At 41.8% G+C, this 24496-nt stretch overlaps 9 protein-coding genes and 1 non-coding gene across 10 annotated transcripts; 6 read left to right on the plus strand and 4 right to left on the minus strand.

The window, feature by feature from the left end:
- Nucleotides 1–94: 94 nt before the first annotated feature.
- Nucleotides 95–1858, plus strand: TPO1 (polyamine transporter TPO1; the record flags this gene model as incomplete). Its single annotated transcript, XM_056229596.1, has 1 exon — nt 95–1858. One exon carries the CDS (start codon nt 95–97, stop codon nt 1856–1858), a length of 1764 nt encoding a protein of 587 aa, XP_056083599.1.
- Nucleotides 1859–2601: 743 nt separating this feature from the next.
- On the plus strand, nt 2602–3351 carry ISA1 (Fe-binding Fe/S cluster assembly protein ISA1; the record flags this gene model as incomplete). The annotated part of the gene is made up of 1 exon (XM_056229597.1): nt 2602–3351. The coding sequence occupies one exon, from the start codon at nt 2602–2604 to the stop codon at nt 3349–3351; it is 750 nt and encodes a 249-aa protein (XP_056083600.1).
- A 464-nt stretch (nt 3352–3815) lies between these two features.
- HSP104 (chaperone ATPase HSP104) lies at nt 3816–6542 on the plus strand (the record flags this gene model as incomplete). The annotated part of the gene is made up of 1 exon (XM_056229598.1): nt 3816–6542. One exon carries the CDS (start codon nt 3816–3818, stop codon nt 6540–6542), a length of 2727 nt encoding a protein of 908 aa, XP_056083601.1.
- Nucleotides 6543–7988: 1446 nt separating this feature from the next.
- On the plus strand, nt 7989–8090 carry Skdi_12.trna1P. The gene is made up of 2 exons: nt 7989–8024; nt 8055–8090. It is a non-coding gene; the product is annotated as a tRNA-Pro (tRNA).
- A 2469-nt stretch (nt 8091–10559) lies between these two features.
- On the plus strand, nt 10560–10934 carry PAU17 (seripauperin PAU17; the record flags this gene model as incomplete). The annotated part of the gene is made up of 1 exon (XM_056229599.1): nt 10560–10934. The coding sequence occupies one exon, from the start codon at nt 10560–10562 to the stop codon at nt 10932–10934; it is 375 nt and encodes a 124-aa protein (XP_056083602.1).
- A 445-nt stretch (nt 10935–11379) lies between these two features.
- On the minus strand, nt 11380–13299 carry SSA2 (Hsp70 family chaperone SSA2; the record flags this gene model as incomplete). The annotated part of the gene is made up of 1 exon (XM_056229600.1): nt 11380–13299. One exon carries the CDS (start codon nt 13297–13299, stop codon nt 11380–11382), a length of 1920 nt encoding a protein of 639 aa, XP_056083603.1.
- Nucleotides 13300–13808: 509 nt separating this feature from the next.
- Nucleotides 13809–14651, minus strand: POM33 (nucleoporin POM33; the record flags this gene model as incomplete). The annotated part of the gene is made up of 1 exon (XM_056229601.1): nt 13809–14651. The coding sequence occupies one exon, from the start codon at nt 14649–14651 to the stop codon at nt 13809–13811; it is 843 nt and encodes a 280-aa protein (XP_056083604.1).
- A 219-nt stretch (nt 14652–14870) lies between these two features.
- On the minus strand, nt 14871–15959 carry HIF1 (Hif1p; the record flags this gene model as incomplete). The annotated part of the gene is made up of 1 exon (XM_056229602.1): nt 14871–15959. The coding sequence occupies one exon, from the start codon at nt 15957–15959 to the stop codon at nt 14871–14873; it is 1089 nt and encodes a 362-aa protein (XP_056083605.1).
- An 805-nt stretch (nt 15960–16764) lies between these two features.
- Nucleotides 16765–21564, plus strand: SPA2 (Spa2p; the record flags this gene model as incomplete). The annotated part of the gene is made up of 1 exon (XM_056229605.1): nt 16765–21564. The coding sequence occupies one exon, from the start codon at nt 16765–16767 to the stop codon at nt 21562–21564; it is 4800 nt and encodes a 1599-aa protein (XP_056083606.1).
- A 296-nt stretch (nt 21565–21860) lies between these two features.
- On the minus strand, nt 21861–24065 carry KNS1 (serine/threonine protein kinase KNS1; the record flags this gene model as incomplete). Its single annotated transcript, XM_056229606.1, has 1 exon — nt 21861–24065. One exon carries the CDS (start codon nt 24063–24065, stop codon nt 21861–21863), a length of 2205 nt encoding a protein of 734 aa, XP_056083607.1.
- Between the last annotated feature and the right edge of the window lie 431 nt (nt 24066–24496).

A 24496-nucleotide genomic window follows, 5' to 3' on the forward strand; every position in this document is an offset into this window, starting at 1 on the left:
AATATCGGTAACTCGTTATTTTCCAGATCTTTTTCAGTCACGTGCTTTTCTGGCAAGATAATAGAGACAGAGAGAAAAAAGAAAAAAGAAACAGATGTCAGATCATTCCCCTATTTCCAATAAGGAAAACCACTTGCTGCCATCAGGCTCATCAAGAAGCTCATCCAGCGATACGCATTCGACGCGCACTACGGGAACTACGGGCGTTGAACCTGTAGATTTCACCGGTGAAGGTGCCAAGTACACTACAGCAACGGAGAGCAATGCCTGTGGCGCAGATTTGGCGATTCAAAGAACTACCACTATGAATTCCGCAGCGGAATCAGAGGTCAACGTCACGAGAAGGTTGACCAAGATCCTTACTGGATCCGTCGACGAGCCCGACCGCATAGACGTCAATTATACCAATTGTGCGCCCATGGGTGGTGATAGGCCTTACCCTCCCTCATTGCCCGGCAGAGACCTGTTTGAAGTCACTTTTGATGGTCCCAACGACCCGCTACATCCGTTCAACTGGCCCATGAAGAAGAAGGTTCTGATCTGTCTTGTTCTATGTTTAGATTGTATTGCCATTGCTATGTGTTCTTCCATTTTTGCCTCGGCAGTGCCGCAAATCTGCGAGATATACCATGTCATCGAAGTTGTCGCCATTCTGGGTATTACTCTTTTCGTTCTTGGATTTGCAGCCTCGCCGGTCATTTATGCGCCCCTTTCGGAGTTGTACGGTAGAAAGGGTGTTTTAGTGTTATCTGCGTTTGGATTTGCCCTTTTCCAGTTTGCAGTAGCTACCGCTGAAAACCTGCAGACCATTTTCATCTGTAGATTTTTCGGTGGTTTCATCGGTGCAGCACCCATGGCCGTTGTCCCCGCCGCGTTTGCCGATATGTTTGATACCGATGTCAGAGGTAAAGCCATTGCCTTGTTTGCCCTAGGTGTCTTTGTAGGTCCCATTTTGTCGCCTGTCATGGGTTCATATATCGCTCAAAGAACTACCTGGAGATGGTTAGAATACGTTGTTGGTTGTTTTGCTTCTGCCGTTTTCGTTGCCATCGTACTTTTCTTTGAAGAGACTCATCACCCTACCATTTTGGTTAACAAGGCTAAGCAGATGAGAAAGGAAAGTAATAACTGGGGTATCCATGCCGCTCATGAAGACGTGGAATTGTCCATCAAGGAAATTATTCAGAAAACGGTGACGAGACCTATTATTATGCTTTTCGTGGAGCCACTGTTGTTATTTGTGACCATTTATAACTCGTTTGTCTACGGTATCTTGTATCTATTACTGGAAGCCTACCCACTAGTATTCGTGGAGGGTTACGGGTTTACCGAAAACGGTGAATTGCCATACATTGCCTTGATTATCGGTATGATGGTGTGCGCTGCTTTCATTTGGTATATGGACAATGATTACTTAAGAAGATGTAAGGCCAAGGGTAAGTTGGTCCCTGAGGCTAGATTGTACGCCATGGTAGTGGCAGGTACCATTTTCCCCATCGGTATCCTATGGTTCTGTTGGACAGGCTATTATCCTCACAAGATTCATTGGATGGTCCCCACAGTGGGGGGTTCTTTCATTGGGTTTGGCCTGATGGGCATCTTCTTACCATGCCTGAATTACATCATTGAATCATATTTACTGTTGGCGGCTTCCGCCGTCGCTGCAAACACATTTATGAGATCTGCGTTCGGTGCATGCTTCCCGTTGTTTGCAGGATATATGTTCCGTGGCATGGGTATTGGTTGGGCCGGTTTGTTATTAGGTCTATTTGCCGCTGCTATGATTCCCGTGCCTTTACTGTTCTTGAAATACGGTGAAGCCATCAGAAAGAGGTCCAAGTACGCCTACTCCCCTTAAGGAGAATGGACACAGAAAACCATGTTCTTTCCGCATTTGCATATTTTTTTTTTCAATATTATCTCCCCTCTCACTCAGGCTTGATAATCATATAGCATTATAGACTCTATGCAGCGTAAGGCTGACATATAAGAACACTTTACGCAAACACAAGAGGGTACTTAGAGTAATGATATCCCTTTTCTTTTTTCTTCTTCATCTAAGGCTCCTCGTATGTGGCTGTTTTACGCAGCCCATATAGTAACCAAATAAATATCACTAACTAATAATTAATAACTTTTATCTTATAAAGATAGACACATCTCTATTGTTCTTTATCACAGCCGACTCTCGGTTTAGCTCATACCCTTTGCCGAAACCCGGAGGGGAGTTCATTAGTCACACATTTGCCTCTGATTGGTCAAAAATTCATTACCCGACAACTGGTCGTTCATGACTTCTTTGTTTCCCATTAGAATTGACAAGGAATTTCAACGGAAGAAAGGAATAAAGTTGGGATGTTCTTGGTTAATAAAGGAATGGAAAATAAACAAGAATCAAAATATAACAAAGGGAATGGATTTTTATAGAATTTGTTAATCATTTGGAAGTACTAAGAAACTATTATTTATTAACTTAATCGTTCGGCTTATTTATTTATTTACCTATTTTGCTACCGTTCCTACACTCGCACAGAAGGCATTTTACATTTTGTCTGATAGCACAATAACGATCGAACTAACAGCATACCATAGCATAGCATAATGGTAAACATAGGAAGCAGTGGCTCAGTGCTGCTGGCACGCAGGCTTCTTTCAACGGGAGGGTTTTGGCGAGGCGGTGCGAACGGTACAATGTCTCGCACAATGAACAACGTAAATCCTTTCAAATTAAGATTCATACCGAAGACAGCACCCACGAATACGGAGGCAGCTTCTTCGGATACTCAGCATTCGAGCAAGAAGCCCTTCAAGTTCGTAGTCTCCAATCAGAGCGCGACCGAGAAGGCCGCTAAAAGCCCGAAATGGTCAAGTTATGCATTTCCCTCGCCCGAGACCATCAAGTCGCATGAGGAGGCCGTTAAGAGGCAGAGGAATACTATAGACGAGCAAATGGCCGCTGCGGTGGCCAAGAGTGACTGTTCTTGCACAGAGGCTCCTAAGAAAAGAAAGAGGAAACTAAGGCCAACAAAGGCGCTCATCACACTGAGCCCGAAGGCAATCAAGCATTTGAGAGGGCTTCTGGCTCAGCCGAAACCCAAGTTGATTAGAGTTAGCGCTAGAAACCGTGGATGTTCAGGGTTAACTTACGATTTGCAGTACATTACCGAGCCGGGGAAATTCGATGAGGTCGTAGAACAAGATGGCGTCAAGATCGTCATTGACTCGAAGGCCTTGTTTAGCATAATTGGCAGCGAAATGGACTGGGTCGACGATAAGTTGGCCTCCAAGTTCGTTTTCAAGAACCCAAACTCGAAGGGTACCTGTGGTTGTGGCGAAAGTTTCATGGTATGAAGCCCTTCCCCTCTTTTCTAGAAAAAAGTATTCATTTATCCACTTATTTATTCATCTTCCTATTTATTTACATATTTATCATACATCCATTGAATTATTCGCCCATCATAGTGTTCTTGATCCATCCATTACGGTTATGCAATTATGCGTGTATATACTTGCGTTTTCTAGAATTTTCTAGAAGGTTCTTACTCAAATCTAAGATGTTCCATAAGGGGCCGCGATTTTTTTGTTCAGTTTTCTGCAGGGGGCCATCTCAAGGATCTGCAAACTATATCATAGTATAAGGCGAGAGAGCGCAAACTTATGCAACCTGCCAAATTATTATATAAGGCATTGTGATCCTGCCTCAATTCCTCCTTGATCCATTCCCTTGTTCCTTGATCTTTCTTGCCTACTGACTCATCTCGACAATAGTACAAAAAAGCAATAAACAACACATATAATACAGCAGACTTCATAAAATGAACGACCAAACGCAATTCACAGAAAGGGCCCTAACGCTTTTGACGTTGGCCCAAAAATTGGCTTCAGACCATCAACATCCTCAATTACAGCCTATACATATCCTGGCTGCCTTCATTGAAACGCCTGAGGATGGATCTGTCCCATATCTACAGAACTTAATCGAAAAGGGCCGTTATGATTATGACCTTTTCAAAAAAGTGGTTAATAGAAATCTGGTCAAGATCCCTCAACAACAACCTGCACCCGCAGAGATTACTCCAAGTTATGCTCTGGGTAAAGTATTACAAGACGCTGCCAAGATTGAAAAACAACAAAAGGACTCATTTATAGCGCAAGACCACATATTATTTGCTCTTTTCAACGATTCCTCTATTCAACAAATCTTCAAGGAAGCTCAAGTGGACATCGAAGCCATTAAACAACAAGCCCTCGAACTCCGTGGTAATAGTAGAATTGACTCCCGTGGCGCTGATACCAACACACCTTTGGAATATTTATCAAAGTACGCCATTGACATGACCGAGCAAGCTCGTCAAGGTAAGCTTGATCCTGTCATTGGTCGTGAAGAAGAAATTAGAAGCACTATCAGAGTCCTAGCAAGGAGAATTAAGTCCAACCCATGTTTGATCGGTGAGCCAGGTATTGGTAAGACCGCCATTATTGAAGGTGTTGCCCAGAGGATCATTGATGATGATGTGCCCACTATTTTACAGGGCGCTAAATTATTCAGTTTGGATCTAGCTGCTCTTACCGCCGGTGCCAAGTATAAGGGTGATTTCGAGGAAAGATTTAAGGGTGTTTTGAAGGAAATCGAAGAGTCAAAAACTTTAATCGTCTTATTCATCGATGAAATTCATATGTTGATGGGTAACGGTAAAGATGATGCTGCTAACATCTTGAAGCCAGCTTTGTCCAGAGGTCAGTTGAAAGTTATTGGTGCCACCACAAATAATGAATACAGATCTATAGTGGAAAAGGATGGTGCCTTCGAGAGAAGATTCCAAAAGATTGAAGTCGCCGAACCAACTGTTAGGCAAACTGTCGCTATTTTGAGAGGTTTACAACCAAAATATGAAATCCATCATGGTGTAAGAATCCTGGATAGTGCCTTAGTCACAGCCGCTCAATTGGCCAAACGTTACCTACCATATAGAAGACTGCCAGATTCCGCTCTAGATTTAGTTGATATTTCGTGTGCTGGTGTCGCCGTCGCAAGAGACTCTAAACCAGAAGAACTGGACTCTAAGGAACGCCAGTTACAATTGATTCAAGTGGAAATTAAGGCTCTGGAAAGAGATGAAGATGCTGACTCTACTACTAAGGATAGATTGAAATTTGCAAGACAAAAAGAAGCCTCATTGCAAGAAGAATTGGAGCCATTAAGACAACGTTACAATGAAGAAAAGCATGGCCATGAAGAACTAACACAAGCTAAAAAGAAATTAGATGAACTGGAAAACAAGGCTCTTGATGCTGAACGTAGATATGATACTGCTACTGCTGCTGATTTAAGATATTTTGCTATTCCAGATATCAAGAAGCAAATTGAAAATCTTGAAGAACAAGTCGCTGAGGAAGAAAGCCGTGCTGGTGCAAACTCCATGATTCAAAACGTGGTCAATTCGGATACTATTTCCGAAACAGCCGCAAGATTAACTGGTATTCCTGTTAAGAAACTATCAGAATCTGAAAATGAAAAGTTGATTCATATGGAACGTGACCTATCTTCAGAAGTCGTGGGTCAAATGGATGCCATCAAAGCTGTTTCCAATGCGGTGAGATTGTCTAGATCAGGTCTATCCAATCCAAGACAACCTGCATCTTTCTTATTCTTGGGTTTGTCAGGTTCTGGTAAGACTGAATTAGCCAAGAAGGTTGCTGGATTTTTGTTTAATGACGAAGATATGATGATCAGAGTTGATTGTTCTGAATTAAGTGAAAAGTACGCAGTTTCAAAATTGTTGGGTACCACTGCAGGTTATGTTGGTTATGATGAAGGTGGGTTCTTGACCAACCAACTGCAATACAAGCCATACTCTGTTTTGTTATTTGATGAAGTGGAAAAGGCTCATCCGGATGTTTTGACTGTTATGCTACAAATGTTGGACGACGGTAGAATTACTTCTGGTCAAGGTAAGACAATTGACTGCTCCAATTGTATTATCATTATGACTTCCAATTTAGGTGCTGAATTCATCAATTCTCAACAAGGATCCAAGATCCAGGAACTCACCAAGAATCTGGTCATGAATGCTGTTAAACAGCACTTCAGACCAGAATTTTTGAACAGAATTTCCAGTATTGTTATCTTCAATAAACTATCGAGAAAGGCTATCCATAAGATTGTAGATATTCGTTTGAAAGAAATTGAAGAGAGATTTGAGCAAAATGACAAGCATTATAAGTTGAATCTGACCCAAGAAGCTAAGGACTTCTTAGCCAAATATGGTTACTCTGATGATATGGGTGCACGTCCATTAAACAGATTAATTCAGAACGAAATTTTGAATAAACTAGCACTTAGAATTCTGAAGAATGAAATTAAGGACAAGGAAACAGCTAATGTTGTTTTGAAGAAGGGTAAATCCCGTGATGAAAACGCTCCTGTAGAAGCTGAAGAATGTCTGGAAGTCTTACCAAACCACGAGGCTACTGTAGGTGCCACAACATTGGACTATGACGATAATGAAGATAGCATGGAAATCGATGACGAGCTAGATTAAGTTAATGTAGTGCAGTTTTCATAGACTAATTTTAAATAAGAACTAATAAGATAATATATAATAATAATGATGGATAGTGTTCGATAAAATTTGATATTTCAAGAAAAAGTAGCTCAGTTTTTAACATTTAGTTGGATTAAGTCCAATTGAAAGTAAATAAAATAAAACAAAAAAACGCTCGATTCTTTCCCACTATCATTGTCACATAAAATTTTAACGAATGTTTCCATACACTAGAAGAGAGCTAGGAGACAGCGCAACGACCATTGCTTCACGACCTATGTCGGAGCTCATGACTATTTGGATTTCTCTTCCGCACAAGAAAACGATTTACACAGTTACGGCGGTCAAAAAATTCCCCTGACGTGAAAAATTTGATGACAGTTCTTATAGTTTGCGTCATCTTCTTAACATCGTGTATGATAATTTTCTAACTGCATGCATAAATGAACCAAACTGTGGTAATAGTAGTTGATGGATAGTTGATTATTGTTCCAACAAATTAATAGTACTAATTATCGACAAACATATACGCTCGGAATATTACATATAGGCAATCGTGTAACTGCTCGATGTAGCCATTCTTATTGTTGGAACAAGTAGGTTCATCATTATTCACATAACTAGTCTTTGTTTCAGGATGAAGAATGTTGAAATGACGTTCTATTGGTGGGTGCACTTGGAGTCAAAGATCCATTAATTGAACATCAACTTGGAATTCATATATAAATGATATGAGTCGTTACATTGAACTTATAGTAAATTCCCTAGTTTATTGTTATGTTGAACATACTTAATATGTCCAATCGGCGTGTGTTTTATATACCTCTCTTATATAGTATAAGAAAGAGTTCTGCTATTTATTCTTAATTAATACTACGTGTTGGAACAATAATCAACTATCCATCAATTACTAGTACGACTGATTAGTACATTCAATCACGTAACTAGAAGATTATCATATACGGTGTTAAGAAGATGACAAAAATTATTAGACCAGTGAAATAAGATTCAGAACAGTCATTAAATTTAGTAGAAGCTGAAGTGCAAGGATTGATAATGCAATAGGATCAATGAATAAAGACGTATAAAATGAAAAAAGAAATAAGAATAAGATTATGTAAAAGTGTTGATTCCCTTTCGTGGATTCCTAAATCCATGAGGAGAACTTCTAGTATATCCTATATACATAATATTATTAACCTTATCAAAAATGGAATCCCAACAAATGTCACAAGATTTTAATGGTCAGTAATTTTAATGGTCAATACTACGAATTATCAAGAATATTCAATTGAATACTTCAGATAGTAATGATGACTAGTTAGGTGAATAATGATGAACCTACTTGTTCCAACAGTTTACGTTGCGTTTTAAGGTGGGGTAGTTCCTTTAATCCTACTCATGTAAACTATTGTCAGAATTCAACTATTCCAAGAAAACATTGGGCGTGTGGTCTAGTGGTATGATTCTCGCTTTGGGTTTATCTCCGTTAAGGAGAACGACTAAGCATGCGAGAGGCCCTGGGTTCAATTCCCAGCTCGCCCCAATTTTTTGCTTCTCCTCCTTCGACAGAAAGATTGACTGGTGCTCAAACTGAAATCATACTTATTCTCAATCGATTGGAAGAGAGATAGTGTGAACACTTCTCACTTCTTTGTTTTAAAGAAAACTATTTACTTTGTATTCGTTTTGGCATACCGTTCAAGCGTACCTAATCAACTTCCTTTCGAATTATATTGGAAATCGATGTTAAGCTATCATTCTTTTGCTATGAATGAGCGTATGCTACGCTACCCCTTGTGACACGTCCACATCTGTGTACAATTCAAAAAAACTGATCAAGACGTTGCTTATTTAATAAATAACTTAGCATGTTCGTTAAATTTGAAGCAGTGAGTTTTTCCGAGTTTTCTTTGATAAGTACGTGAATCGTCACCCCCGTTATCATTCATCTGCCATCCTGTCGTTCTAGCCAAAAGAAAGGCTACAATAAATAACAGAAAGTGTTAATTAAAAACATTCTGGTGAATGCGTGGTAGCGAAGAAATTGTTTAGCAGTTACAGCAGAAGGAAGGTTAAGTGTTGCCAGTTTGTGCTTTTTATAGGCATGCTAGAACAAGGCAGTTTAGGCAAGGCTGTATCATAACGTCCACTCCGCATATGGACTGTGTAGTCGGTTCTGTATGAAAAAACGCTTCTATTACGCCCGTCCTACTCACACTAATGCGCATTGTACATCACATAAATGTTCAGCCTTGTATTTGGCGAATTTTTAGTAAAAAAAGGCATTAAGCCTCAATCAAAAAAAAAATCCTTCATATCGATGGAGAAAAGCTTTGGATCGAACATTAAAATAAGGCCACGGATTGCTACTACTATTTACCTTTAATTCCATATAGGGTTTCCTCCCGTACCAGGTAAGGTGTCGATTCCAAGAGAGCAAAGATTTTTTCGAGTATATTTATGGGCGTCTTGGAAACCTGCAAAATACCTGCCGGTGCAGCTTCTCGACTTTGGACTTGTCAAGGTGCGTTTTCCCTACACGAGATATGTGCTTTAAAGTCGTATGATAGCACAACAATACCTAATAACCAGATGCTTGCTAGTTGATTGTACAAGCAGGCCAGATAATTACGGCCATTGCGAATGGTCTCAGCGCAAAGGAGATTGCTCAACTTTGGCTTGTGTTGGCTCAGAAATTGGGAATCTGCCAAAATTTTGCGTATCCTACGGGACAGCATAGTGCGAATTGAATATTAGTCACATTTAAGAAAAGTAGCCTTGTGATGATGACCTAAACATGACGAAAATTATCCGATTCTCATACACTTTTGATCAATATAAAGGGTAATTTGATCAATTGCGGCGAACTGATCAGATGTATTTTAGGGGCTACAAACAGATGGCGAGTCGCACAATCCCAAAGGAGGCGCTTATAATTTTTTGGTCATTAAAATCACACCGCATTTCACCTTACCATTATGGACGTTGGCGAAAGGCCCATTTCGTTGTCATTAATTTTACCATTTTCTTCTATACGATCGGAGCCTTGCTGTCTAGCATTGGAGGAGCAGAAACCTGAGCACAGCGAATTCAATTTTCATGTGAAGAAGCAACGCTATAAAACCATACTTCGTTTAGTAAAATCTACCTAAAACTACGGAAAGTGGCCCCCATATGGCGATTTAACACCTTTGGTCATGAGTGTTAATGTTTTCACTGAAGCAATTCTACGAATTGCCTTATTTCAAGACGTAATTGGAAAGAATTATGTGTTGAGTTTGCCTACTTATGAATTCGAGGTTAACAAGAAGCCCACTAAGGTTTTACTTTTGCTTCTTCGCATATGAGAAGGTGCCACTAAACTGTGAATTAGTTTTTCAATACGGAGTTTTCTGAAGTAGTCAACAGTGCGCTGTTTGTTTTCCCCGGTTGGCATCGAGAATTGATGCTTGGCTTCGTATACAGCATAAAAGTGCCCTTCTCTGAGCATATCTCCCCTAAACATCACTAATACCATACTAATTGGTAGAATGCAGAAAAGCAGACCCCTTTTTTGCCTAGCAACCGTACAGGGAATACTGAAAAAGGCAATTGTGGTGCTCTGAACGAGGGTCCACGCCAAGTCTATTTTCGGACCTTTTACTAGCAGAAAACTCAACACACTTACCGACACCCTTAGGGATTTCTTTGAGGACCTCCCCTGTATTGAACATTACTGGATTCCACGCAGCTGCTTGGCAACTGAAAGAATATACAATACAACGAACGTGCCTTCATAAACGAGATCTGCCGAAACTGAATCGTTCAAGAACAATGGCAGCTCATACTTGCAAAGAGTGCACAACATGTGAAAGGCACACCAATATCCTGCGTGAGTAGTAGTACCGGTCAAGGAATTCATATAAATAGAGCAGCTCTGATTAGATATCTTAGGGGTATGTCCTCATTCTTTTCTTTCCAGTCAAATTAATATAACAACAAAACAATCATCAAAGACAAACAAAAAATACAATGGTCAAATTAACTTCAATTGCTGCTGGTGTCGCTGCTATTGCCGCCGGTGTCGCTGCTGCTCCAGCCACCACCACTTTATCTCCATCCGACGAAAGAGTTAACTTGGTTGAATTGGGTGTTTACGTTTCTGATATCAGGGCTCACTTGGCTGACTATTACATGTTCCAGGCCGCTCATCCTACTGAAACCTACCCAGTTGAAATTGCTGAAGCTGTTTTCAACTACGGTGATTTCACCACAATGTTGACTGGTATCCCTGCAGACCAAGTCACCAGAGTCATCACTGGTGTCCCATGGTACACTACCAGATTGAGACCAGCCATCTCCAGCGCTCTATCCGCAGACGGTATCTACACTGCTGTTCCAAACTAGAATGCAAGACTCTTACGAATTAAATCCTATAAACATTAGGATATTATGAATAAATGAAATTGATTTTAACGGTATAAATATAGACGTATTCTGAAAATTTTAAAAAAAAAAGTTTTAATAATACAAAGTTGATAACATAAATAATTTATATAGATTATATATTATTAATATTATGAGGTTTTATTATTGAATCACTCTCTTTCCGCCTTATTTTTCACATGCAGAGCATTTTCCATGTTCTACTCGGGCCACTCGTTTTCCTCTCTTAAAATGCGCTGCCGTAAATATTATTGAATTTTTTTTTATTATTATTTTTATCCTTTTCTTTATCATTTCTCTATATAAAATATTATTATATGATTTAGTTTATCGTAAAAAAATTAAAAAATGCAAAGGAAAGCAAAGTAGAAATTCTTTGGATATTTTACAAGGGCTGACAATGGGCTTAATCAACTTCTTCAACGGTTGGACCTTCAGCTTCTGGAGCTGGAGGAGCACCGCCTGGGAAACCACCTGGAGCAGCACCTTCTGGAGCACCGCCAGCTTGGTACAACTTAGACATGATTGGGTTGGCAATTTCTTGCAATTCCTTTAATTGGTCATCGAATTCTTCCTTGGTAGCAGTGGTGTTGCTGTCCAACCAAGCAATAGTTTCTTCAGCCTTCTTGGAAACGGCGTCCTTGTCAGCTTGTTCCAATTTGTCACCAGATTCAGAGATGGTATTCTTCAAAGAGTAAGCAATGGATTCCAATTGGTTCTTGGAAGCAATTCTTTCAGTTTCCTTTTCATCTTCTTCCTTGAATTTTTCAGCTTCGGAAACCATTTTTTCGATATCTTCCTTGGATAATCTACCCTTGTCGTTGGTAATGGTAATCTTGTTAGACTTACCAGTACCCTTCTCAACAGCAGAAACGTTCAAGATACCATTGGAGTCAACATCGAAAGTGACTTCGATTTGTGGGACACCTCTTGGAGCTGGTGGGATACCACTCAATTCGAACTTACCCAACAAGTTGTTGTCCTTCGTCTTAGCTCTTTCACCTTCAAAGACTTGAATCAAGACACCTGGTTGGTTGTCAGCGTAAGTAGAGAAAACTTCGGATTTCTTAGTTGGGATAGTAGAGTTTCTTGGAATCAACTTGGTCATGACACCACCAGCAGTTTCAATACCCAATGATAATGGAGCAACATCCAACAACAACAAATCTTGAGTCTTGGAAGATTGGTCACCGGTCAAAATGGCGGCTTGGACGGCAGCACCGTAAGCAACAGCTTCATCTGGGTTGATAGATCTGTTTGGTTCCTTACCGTTGAAGTAGTCAGTGACTAATTTTTGAACTTTTGGAATTCTTGTAGAACCACCAACCAAGACAATTTCGTCAACTTGAGACTTGTCCATTTTAGCATCTCTCAAGACCTTTTCAACTGGGTCCAAAGTAGATCTGAATAGATCAGCACACAATTCTTCGAATCTGGCTCTGGTGATGGAAGTGTAGAAATCGACACCTTCGAACAAAGAGTCAATTTCAACAGAAGTTTGAGCGGAGGAAGACAAAGTTCTCTTGGCTCTTTCACAAGCGGTTCTCAATCTTCTCAAGGCTCTTTGATTGGTAGACAAATCCTTCTTGTTCTTTCTCTTGAATTCTTGCATGAAATGGTTGACCAATCTGTTGTCGAAATCTTCACCACCCAAATGAGTGTCACCAGCTGTGGCCTTAACTTCGAAGATACCGTCTTCAATGGACAACAAAGAGACATCGAAAGTACCACCACCTAAATCGAAAATCAAGACGTGTTCTTCCTTACCCTTCTTGTCCAAACCGTATGCAATAGCGGCGGCAGTTGGTTCGTTAATGATACGCAAGACATTCAAACCAGCAATGGTACCAGCATCCTTGGTAGCTTGTCTTTGAGAATCATTGAAGTAAGCTGGAACAGTGACGACAGCGTCGTTGACCTTAGCACCCAAGTACGATTCAGCAGTTTCCTTCATCTTACCCAAAACCATGGAGGAGATTTGTTCTGGAGTGAATTTCTTGGTTTCGCCCTTGAATTCAACTTGAATTTGTGGCTTACCATCAACATCCACCAACTTGAATGGGAAATGCTTCATGTCACCTTGAACTTCTGGGTCGTTGAAGTTTCTACCGATCAAACGCTTAGCGTCGAAAACGGTGTTAGCTGGGTTCATAGCAGCTTGGTTCTTAGCAGCATCACCAATCAATCTTTCGGTGTCAGTGAAACCGACAAAAGATGGGGTGGTTCTGTTACCTTGATCGTTGGCAATAATGTCCACACGATCATTGGAAAAATGAGCAACACATGAGTAGGTAGTACCTAAATCAATACCGACAGCTTTAGACATTGTACAATAGTTCTGTATAAAATCTGCTTGATATTTTACGGTATATTAAATGGTGAGTGAGACTAATCTGAACAAGAGGTTATTAAGATTCAACATTTTTTTGGGGAAAACCTAGCCCAATTGTGGCTTATATATACCAATTCGTTCACACCTTCCCATACTACTTACGAATGGAATTTCGTCAAAACCTCGAAGCTTTTTTTTTTCAAGTCTTCAATGGAATGTTCTAGAAAAAAAAATCTTCGAGAAGCGAGCCGGAAGAACCTTTTCGGAAAAAAAGGAATCGGAAATACTGCCAATAAGGACCCAAGAGAATGGTGGAAGTAATGACTAGCAGTCAATTGGTTGTCACAAGTCAGTATGACTTATGATAGGCGATGTAGTTGAGGGGGTAGCGATATAGAATTAAAGAAATGTTGATTACATAATTCGAAAAGGGGAAAAGGGAGTGAGAGATGTTATACAAAGTAATTAGAGGGAATTGAAATTGTAGAAAAGTAATCGCAAGCTCAATTTTGCTTCTTGGTCGCCTGTGGAGTGCCACTTAAGCGGAACTCGGACAAGTGGACCAAGCTCATCTTCACTGCATTGTAAGCTCTCTTGACATATGGTGGGACGGATGGGTGGCTTATTATTCCGTCCATTCTAACTCTCCATTGAGCGAAGGCAGCTTTCATGTACTTGGAGTTTTCATATCTTAACTTGATGAAGACAGCATACACTACTAGCATGATCCAAGATCTTTGGAAGCATAGAATGGCCCTGAAAAGGACCAAGATGAAAATCAGCAATTCAGCAGTACCAACCCAGTGCATACATAAATCATTGTATTGGACAACGAACCTGTCGATGAAGCTGAGGATCTTACTGGAGTCCTTACTGGAAAGAAGGAAGACCTTTGGGAAGATGACCTTTTCAACGTAGATTAGAACATGGAATACAGCAAACGCGAAAAATGGTATCAAGCTAAGGGAAAATCTTGGGGTGGCCAACCAGAAGATGGCCAAAACCAGATACAACACATCTTCGCTCTTTAACAGGCCTGCAATACGTGACTTCACCGAAGCCTTAGTGGCAGCGGCGTCTTGAGTTTGCAGTGGTTCATTGCGGGTGAAAAATTGCTGATAGATGATGATGCCGAAGGATTCGATAACACCGAGATACACCAGCCTGTAATAGCATTCCGACATCTTGAACAGGTACAGGATGGAGCTGATCAACACGACAGCATGGCCTGTAAACCACGCAAATTGCAAGGTCTTCGCCACCGCCATGAACCTCTGCACGAGCGACTTGTCTCTAGTAGGAACGGTTGGTGGAGGGCCTTGATTTTTGGTTGGTCTTGACGACATTGTAGTTGCTTATTCTTGGCTAGTGTGTTTTTAGCTTCCTATGGAGAGAAGGAAAGACGTATTGTATTTGTTTCTTGTTTTCGATGTAACTGGTATATTTCAGGGATGGTCTGCCCTTTGAATATTTTTTCACCCTTTTAATTTGGAGGCCTTTCGCCGTACCAAAGAAGAAGAAATACACATTTTGTACATAGGTTGCTACATCTTTATACAGAGCTATCAATGCCTTCTGGGCTTCTTCTTGACCAGTTGAGACAGGTCGTTGAAGTCGTCAAGGGGTTTGTCGAAAGCGGGAAAGCCGATGGAGGTCGTGGCCTGCGAGAGAGGTCTCTTGGAACCATGCTGTTGTTGTTCCTGCACTTCGTCAATGTCGTCTTGAATTTGCGCCAGCCTTGCCTGCTGCAGCTCTGTGTTCTTGGGGCTCGTGGCAATATACCTTTCAAGCAGGCTCTTGACATGCTTGAATCTTTCCAGCTTGTCCTTGGTAGGCACCTGGTCCAGCCACCTTAGGGCGTCGCACACTAGGAACTCCGCCTGTATTGTCTTATCGCTCACTTCTTCAGTGTCTTGCAGGGTCCTGTAGTAGCCCAATGCCTTCACGTAGTGGCGGACGGCCCTACCGAACATCTCTGCTTCCCTTTCGATGTCCCCCATCAGAATGTACACATCACCGATACGCGAGCTGCTTTTATCGGTTACACGTTGGCCATCTGTTGAAGAGTGTCCCAGAAGTATCAATGCCTGTGCCAGTAGGTCAAGAGCGTTCTCGTACAGGTCATTTTCGAAGTAAACCTGGAAACCGGACTGGCGAAGTTGCGAAAGATCTTCGATTTCATCGTCGTGCTCCTTGAGTGGACTGAAGTCCACCAGTCCCTGCAATGCTGATTGCTCTTCCCCTTCTGCTACGCTTTCCTCCTCATGTTCACTGCCTTCGTCACTATCGTCTCTGTCACTGCCATCGACGTCACCCGTCAAGTCTTCCTCCTCTTGGTCAAATTGGAACATCCTTGATTCTGGCATTTCCACCTGGGGATTCTCGTCCTCATCTTCCCCACCGCTCACGTCAGACTCAGATTCAGATTCAGAGCCTGAATCATCGTTTCCTGGCATGAGAGCCCCCCCGAATAGGTTATCTGAGTTCTGCACCTCCATGTTGTACACTGCCTGTGCAAAGATGCTAAACAGCTCAGGATCGGGCAGCGGACCACCCTTGGGAACTGCGTCCAGGGTTTGTTGGCAGCGTTTAGCAGCCTCTACAAACTTTTTCTGCGCTAGCAAAGCCCTTGCACTTTGAATGTGTGTGTCCATGTCAATCTTAGAGTTATCGCTGGTGGCCAAGATATCTTGGCTCTTAGTTAGATGTTCACCTATCTTTGAGTGGAACTGCCATCGCCAGTGTTGCTCTTAAATTGAGTGAAATTAAATAAGATAAAGCCAGAAAAAACGCGAAACTTCAATGGGGCAGACACATTGGTTCCCTCATTCCCTCAGAAGTGGAGATTTTACTGCTCGAGTTGCTACGAGCTGCCACAAGCACTATTAAAAGGTTTATACACCGCCACATCCCTTGACTACGTAACCATATCTTTTATTCTCCTATATAAAGACATAAGATATATAAGTATTCACATAATTAAGCTCGTGCTTGAAGTGGGCGCAGCAGGCTGAATAGTCTCGCTACAAGACCGGACATGAACAAAGAGAGGACAGTAGCGGCCCTCTGCCACTAAATGACCGCCTAAACACGCAGTAACACACGGAAATTGCCAATAATAAGTCTCCTATCCAGCGGAATATCGCTGAAGTTGAGCTTATTATGGCGTTTTTATGGTGAAAAAGACAAGGAAAATTGATCGCCGGGTGACGCGTGACGCGTTTTTGGAAACGATGAGAATAAACTTCGAAAAGTAATTAAAAGAATGATATTCCATTATCACTGTACTTTCGGGAGGAGACAGTACATTAGCTACGTATAATTTGGTAGGATAGGTTTGACCAGAAGTGCGTGAACGAGGGTAGAAAAATACTTAAGAAGAACGTTCAAGACAAAGCGCAGGAAACTAACATAAATACGAGGCACCAAAACTGAATTGATAAATAAGAAAAAGTAGAAATGGGTACGTTAAGCGAGGTTTCTCTCGCACATCACAGAGATATTTTCCACTACTACGTGTCGCTGAAGACTTTTTTTGAGGTCACTGGTGAGAATCGCGATAGGTCGAACTCTACGAGGGCCCAGAAAGCAAGAGCCAAACTGCTAAAACTATCTTCGTCCCAGTTCTACGAGCTGAGCACGGACGTCTCGGATGAGCTACAGAGGAGGATTGGTGAGGATGCTAATCAACCGGATTATCTTTTGCCGAAGGCTAATTTCCACATGAAAAGAAATCAGGCTAGACAGAAACTGGCCAACCTGTCACAAACTCGTTTCAACGATTTACTGGACGACATTCTTTTCGAGATCAAGAGAAGAGGGTTCGACAAGGATTTGGATGCCCCGGCACCGACACCGGCACCGGCACCACAAGCGCCACCACTACGGGCAACGAGGCAAGAGGTGGTCAAAGGCGGTCATGACTTTGTGAAAACGTCCGCAAATTCTTCTTCTGTAGCACAAGTGGCCCCAAACGTCTCTGTACAGCCCTCTTTAGTCATTCCCAAGATGGCGTCTATTGATTGGTCTTCTGAAGAAGAGGAAGAAGAAGAAGCAAAGCCAAAGTTTTTGAAGTCAAAGGAGCCAGAGGAAGAGAAAGTAAGTAAGGATGAAAAAAGGGAGGCTAAGCCCTCTTTGGAATGTATTGTCACGGATTCGGCTGTGTCTGACTCTCAAGAACTGGTTCATGACATCGCATCAATGGCAAGAACTCCCACCATGACGCAAAAAAATTACTGGGACGTCAACGACTCTCCCATCATTAAGGTAGATAATGACGTCAGTGAAGACAAGTATATCGAACAAATGGAAAGTCCTGACCTACAGCGACTTGAAAATGGTGACTCTGATTCGAACATGAAAGACAAAATGAAAGAGTTGACTGATTTGAACGGTGATTTGTACTCGCAAATCGAAGATCTGAACACCAGATTAGCTTCTTTAGCGAGTGAGAGAGAAAAGGAGAAAGATCTAAAGAACAATCACACCATTGATGGAAACTTCCAGAAAGAATTGTTGTCATTGAACTCCCAAATCGGTGAATTGTCGATTGAAAACGAGAATCTGAAGCAGAAAATTTCGGAACTTGAATTATCTCAAAGGAAAAGCGGCAACCACAATGATCCGAAAATCACTGACTCCTTTATCATCAAATATTCTTCTGTTGAAGGCCTCATCCCCGTTGAATACATATCAAATGCTAGAAACCTAATAATTCAATTTACCACTAGGCTTTCCGCGCTACCTACAAGCGACTCCACGGTAATTTCTCATCGAATGGGTAAGGAATTATTTCAGATATTGTCCCAACTATCGAATCTAATCTCTCAGCTATTACTCTCAGCGGATCTATTGCAGTATAAGGATCAGGTCATTTTATTAAAAGCGTCCTTATCCCATGCGATCACTTCTATAAGATATTTCTCAGTTTATGGACCCGCATTGGTTCCTAAGATAACTGTCCAAGCCGCCGTTTCTGAGATCAGCTTTGCTATATGTAATCTAGTGGATTCAGCAAAGATCAAGTCGGATTCAAATTTCATTAACATGAGCGGTAATGAAACTAATGGACAAACAATAGAATATTCTCCACCAACAACCACCACTCCAATGACCCCGACATTCCCTACAAGCTCTTCATCTTCGATAAACATGAAGAAGGCGTTTATAAATCCTAGGGAATCGGTGTCTTTTCTAAACGATGTAGAGGAAGAAGAATCTCCGGTGAAGCCATTAAAAATCACCCAAAAAGCAATCAATAGCCCGATCATAAGACCGTCTTCAGCTAATGGTGTTCCAACAGCTTCGAGGAAGCCTTCAGGAACGGGGCTGTTTACCTTGATGATGGATTCATCAAATGCTAAGAATAACTCTCATAAAGATGACAATGATAAATATGTTTCGCCAATAAAATCTATCACATCCGCGTCTGATTCTGCGAGCAGTAATATCTCCGAAATTCCTAAGCTAACGTTACCTCCGCAAAGCAACGTCTCCGTCACACCATCAGAAAATCGAGTCCCCGATATTAAAGTCGAAAATATAGAAAAAGAAGAGAAAGAAATAAGCACAAATATAACGACTCCAACCTCAGCTATTTCAAATTCGGACATTGCCGATAAGCTAAAACAACTTGAGCGAAAATCTGAAAATTCTGAACCAAGCGAACAAGTGAACTCGAAACCCAAATTGTCTAATAAATTTATCAGTTCAATGAATGAGGTGTCTACGGATGATGATTCGAGTACCGATGGTAACGGAAATAACTATGTAGATGATGATGACGACGACGATTTTACTTATATGGCATTGAAACAGACCATGAAAAGAGAAGGTTCCAAAAGTGAGAAAAAAAAGAACAGTGATTTACCTGCAAGAATAATAGAAATTGATTTCAATGAGTCTCCGGAATCGGTGAAAATTGAATCTCCAGAATCGATGAAATTTCAATCTCCAGAGCTGATAAAGAGGGTTGTTTCTCCAGAAACGACAAAAAAGACTACATTTTCAGCATTTTCTAAAGATATTGAATGTCCGGAAATGACGAAGATTACATCCCCAGAGACGATAAAAAAGGTTGCATCTTCTGAATTAACAAGGACGTCTGGATCCCCAGAATTTGTTGAGGTGATTGAGTCTCCAGAATTGACAAAGAAGTTTGAATCTCCAGAATTACTTGAAAAAAATGCCTCTCCTGAAATGACAAAAAGGCCTGTAGCTGAGAGAACTGAGTTTCCGGAAATGACAAAGAGGCCAGGGTCTCCAGAAATGATGAAGAATATTGCATTTTTGGAGATGACAAAAAAGTCTGCACCTCCGGTATCAATTGAAAAGATGGCATCTTCAGTCCAAGAGATGACATATCCGGTGTCAGGCGAAAAGACGGCATCTCTTAAATCATTTGAGAAGACAGCATCTCCAGTCGAAAAGATGACATCCCTAAAATCATTTGAGAAGACTGCATCTCCAGTCGAAAAGATGACATCTCCGGTGTCAGTAGAGAAGATTGTATATCCAGTCGAAAAGATGGCATCCCTAAAATCATTTGAGAAGACTGCATCTCCAGTCGAAAAGATGGCATCTCCGGTATCAGCAGAGAAGATTGCATCTCCAATATCAGTTGGAAAGACGGAATCTCTAAAATCATTTGAGAAGACTGCCTCTCCAGTTGAAAAGATGACATCTCCAGCGTCAGTTGAGAAGATTGTATATCCAGTCGAAAAGATGGCATCCCTAAAATCATTTGAGAAGACTGCATCTCCAGTTGGAAAGACGGCATCTCCGGTATTGGTTGAGAATATCAAGTCTCCAGAAATGACAAAGAATAAAGAGTCTCCAGAAGTAGTAAAAAAAAAGGCTATGTCTTCAGAAGTGGTAATGAAGGTTGAATCCCCAAACATGACCAGAAAGATTGAGCGTTCAGAATCGATAATGGAGGTTGAATCCCCAAATATGACCAGGAAGACTACTTCTCCGGAAGTGATAAAGGCAATTGAACCTCCGAAGGTGTTGAAAAAGATTGTATTTCCAAAGGCAATAAGAAAAACTGAACCGCCAGGATTGGTTGGGGAGATAGTGTCTTCAGAAACATCAAGAAGGAATGAGCTTCCAAAAGCCAATAATCTGGCTGTATCTCCAGAAGCTACAGATGCTCCACCCTTAGAAGCGATGGAGGAAACAGTTGAATTACCGCATGTGAAGGCCACGAGTTTGAACAAGCTTGCCGGTTTGAATGCAGAAGGCATGGGCCTCAACACTTTAAAGACAGACGTCGGTCCAAACTTAGCAATCAAACAAGAGGAGGATGATGATAAAGATTTCAACAAGGTGCCTGATGATTATGTAGCGAAGAGCATTACACAGCCGCATACTGCTCACGGAAATATAGACTTCAATAGACTACCTAATGGTCATAAAACAGGAACCGGAGCGCAGATACATAACGCTGAAGAAAAACATGATTTTGTAGATCCGATCAAAAGTGCACATGTAAAGAAAGCGAACTATTTGTCAAGTTCAAAAGATAAACTAGTCAATGGCGGGAACTCAAAGGTGAACGGCGGCGCTCTCAACGGTGTCAGGGTGGTGAGGAACATTCCAGAAACCATGGCGCATGAAGAAGAACACGATAGTGACGACGATTCCAGTTATCAATTTGTTCCCATGAAACACAGGGGGCAAGAACAAGACCAAGTTGAAACGGATGAGAGCGAGGAAGACGAAGACGAAGACGATGACGAAGACGATGACGAAGAAGAAGGCAGTGATTTTGATGTGGACACATTCGACATTGAAAATCCGGATAACACACTGTCGGAATTATTGTTGTACTTGGAACATCAGACAATGGACGTCATATCCACGATTCAGTCGCTTTTGACATCGATCAAGAAGCCGCAAGTGACAAAGGGAAACCTGAGGGGGGAGTCCAACGCTATAAACCAAGTGATAGGCCAGATGGTGGATGCCACCAGCATATCGATGCAACAAAGCAGGAACGCCAATTTGAAGAAACACGGTGATTGGGTGGTGCAAAGTTTGAGGGACTGTTCGCGCAGAATGACGATTCTGTGCCAGTTGAACAGCGATGGGGGGCTGACGAAGGACAGGAGCGACGAAGATTATGCAGACAAGAACTTCAAACAGCGGTTGGCGGGGATAGCGTTCGATGTGGCCAAGTGTACGAAGGAACTCGTGAAGACCGTGGAAGAGGCGAGTTTGAAGGATGAAATAAGTTATTTGAATTCGAGGTTAAAGTAGTAGGTGTGTTTTGGAGGAGACAAGAAAGAAAGACAATCAATAGAAAATGTATTATCTATAACATAAAATAATAATAATAAAATAATATAATAATAATAGTAATAATAATAATAATTGTAGTAGTAGTAGTAAGTATAGTTTAATGTATGAATATGAAAATATATGTTGAGAAAGGAATTTTTTATTGAATATAGATGATAATAAAAACATAGATATTATTGAAACCCGAATGAAGGAAAAAAAAAAATAAATTAGGAAATTAGAAAACGGGACCAGTGGAAAGAGAAAGATACCCGCTAACCTTGGGTATTATTGTAAGTTGCAATACCATCGTCCAGTATGCCCAGATTGAACCACTCATGGTCCAATGCGTCCTTTGCGGTGATTCTTTTTGTTGGGTCGAATTCGAACATTTTCTTGAGTAGGTCGATGAACCAGTACCAAAACAAGAAGGTTTCCTTATCGAGATCGTCAGTGGCCGAGGAAGAGGAGGAATGTACTTGTTTTTTCCATAGCAATTTGGAGTTTATCAACGACCAGTTTTTCTCCGGCGGCAGGTTCCAATTGATGCTCAAACTATCGCCATAATCCTGTTTCAGGACCTTGGAAATGTATATGTCTAGGCGATCGCATGATTGCAAAACCCTTTTCATTGATTTTTCAGTGGTTACGGTATCTCCACGCTTATTCTTTTCTGGCCATTGCAAGCTTAGCGTTTTCCTATCGAAATGTTTTATCACTGTGGAGGTTAAATCCGATGGGGAGTTGCCCAGTTTGTGTTTAGACTTATAAAACATCTTATCAACGATGTCAGTGGGGAAAGGGGTGCCGTTGATTCTTTGCATCATGGCCATATGTTCCAGGTTTTCGTGGATGGGGTAAAGGGACTCGCCAATGATTAATTCGACCAAAACACATGCGATGGACCAAATGTCACAGGGGAACGACCAGCCCAGGCCAAGAACAATTTCGGGGGCTCTATAATGACGAGTGGATATGACGGGAGGATGGTATTCGTAATGGAAAATTGCGCTGCCGAAGTCGATAATTTTGATTTCTGGATTTTTCAAGATTTTACGTTTCCCCTTACTTGCTTCACGGCGTCTCTTGCTCAGAGACTGGACGGTCTTCGCGGGCAAAGCTCGGGAAATGTGGGTTTCATCGCAGATCAAGATATTTTCCGGTTTCAAGTCCGTGTGTATTATTCCCAAATCGTGCAGGAAACACACGGATCTGATTAGCTGCCTGGCAATGGCCTGTATATGAGAGCCCGGGAATCTGGCGATACCGTTGGAGCACATGAAATCGTAAATGGACCTGCCGTATAGATCTGTGACCAGACAGATGTGGTTTTTGTAGTCGAAGCACTCCCTTAGTAGGAGACACTGGAACTGACCTTGAGGGTCATTGTTCAGTATGGTCTGCAGGATTCGTAGTTCTGTCTTGGCAGCTTCTCTGTATCTGTCCACGGCCCTTATGACCTTCACGGCCACGAAGTTGGGCTCGCATTTATTATCGATGCATTTGAGCACCTTGCCGAATGTGCCCTGGCCCAGCAGGTCCTTCACAATAAAGCGCCCGCCACTGCCGAAGACGTCATTTTCCTGATAGACGTAATGGCCGTCTTTGTCTGTTTTGAAGTTGGATTTATTGGACGAGGTGCTTTCTGCAGAGCCGTTAGATTTGAACTTCCTTAGCGAAGAGCCGATTTGTCTCTTGAGGTTGTTTGATTGAGGAGGAGGAGGAGGAAGAGGCGGCGGGGCCACTTGTGCCGGTGGGTTGTAAAAGGGAGAAGTGCTGTGGGCTACTGTGAGATTTACGGCCTTGTTGCCCTCCAGGGTCTTTGCGCAGGACCCCGTCAGATGCAGCAACTCGTTCTCGGTTTGGGTAACTCTGGGAACGATGGCGTTGCTCTGGTCGGGAACACTGATATAGTTTGATTGGTAGCTGAGTTTCGAAAGCGGCAACTGGGGCAGCGAGATGGTTCTTTGCTTCTTGAACTTCTTTGGTGTCGTGATATACGTATTGTTGCTTACAGCGGTCGTAGCACCCGTGTTGTTGCTGCTGCTACTGGGCAAGATTAAGGGCGACGAGAATTGTATCGGTTGCTCTTTGATAAAGATGATGTCGTCGTCCGCATCCTCATCCACGCGGCTGCTGCTGCTGTTGTTGTTGTTGTTGTTGTTGTTGATCGTAGTGTTGATGATACGGGGCTCGTCGTCCAGCTCTATGGCATTTTCGTTGTCCAAAAACAACTGGTGCTGCCGGGGACGCAGCGGGTTGTCGCTCTGGTTCAGATCCAGACTGTTCCTGAGATTGTCGGTCAAGAACGAATTCTGCCGGGCAAACATCTCGTCCAGCAGTTTGTTGGTGCGTGTATCTTCGAAGTTGTCCAAAAAGGTCTTGTTAGCGCTCGTGTTGCCCGAGAGGCCCGTAGTAGTGGAATTATTCATATTTGCTCTTGAACGTTTTCTAGTGCTAATTTGAATATTCTGTGACATAACTAGGGTAGACGGACGAAACGGCAAATAAGTGTGGGTGGTACGTTCAGGTGCGTGTGCGGGGCTATGTCTTCAGCTTGGCAGAAACGGGTTTCTTTTTTTTTTTTTCGTTTGCCGTTCGTTATCTGCTATTTTGCCTGGTGTTTCGTGTGTAGAAAAAGTATTTACTTGGTTCGCGTGAGCACGAGGAGTTGCTGTGCTGTGCTGTTTCCTTTTCCTTTCCCTTGATGGTAGGATGGATACCAATACTTTTGTAAAATCCGGTAGATCTGAAGGTATTGAACGAAACTTTATTCTAATATAGGAACTTCATAATATAAAACCCAGCGCACGATGTTACAGATAAAAAAAGAGGGTGGTGGGAGGTGGAGCCAGAATTGAAATCGAAATCGAAATCAGAAACAGAGACTAACCCAGGAATTGCAACGACC

The sequence above is a fragment of the Saccharomyces kudriavzevii genome (assembly GCF_947243775.1).
Source record: "Saccharomyces kudriavzevii IFO 1802 strain IFO1802 genome assembly, chromosome: 12".
Lineage (NCBI taxonomy): Eukaryota > Fungi > Ascomycota > Saccharomycetes > Saccharomycetales > Saccharomycetaceae > Saccharomyces > Saccharomyces kudriavzevii.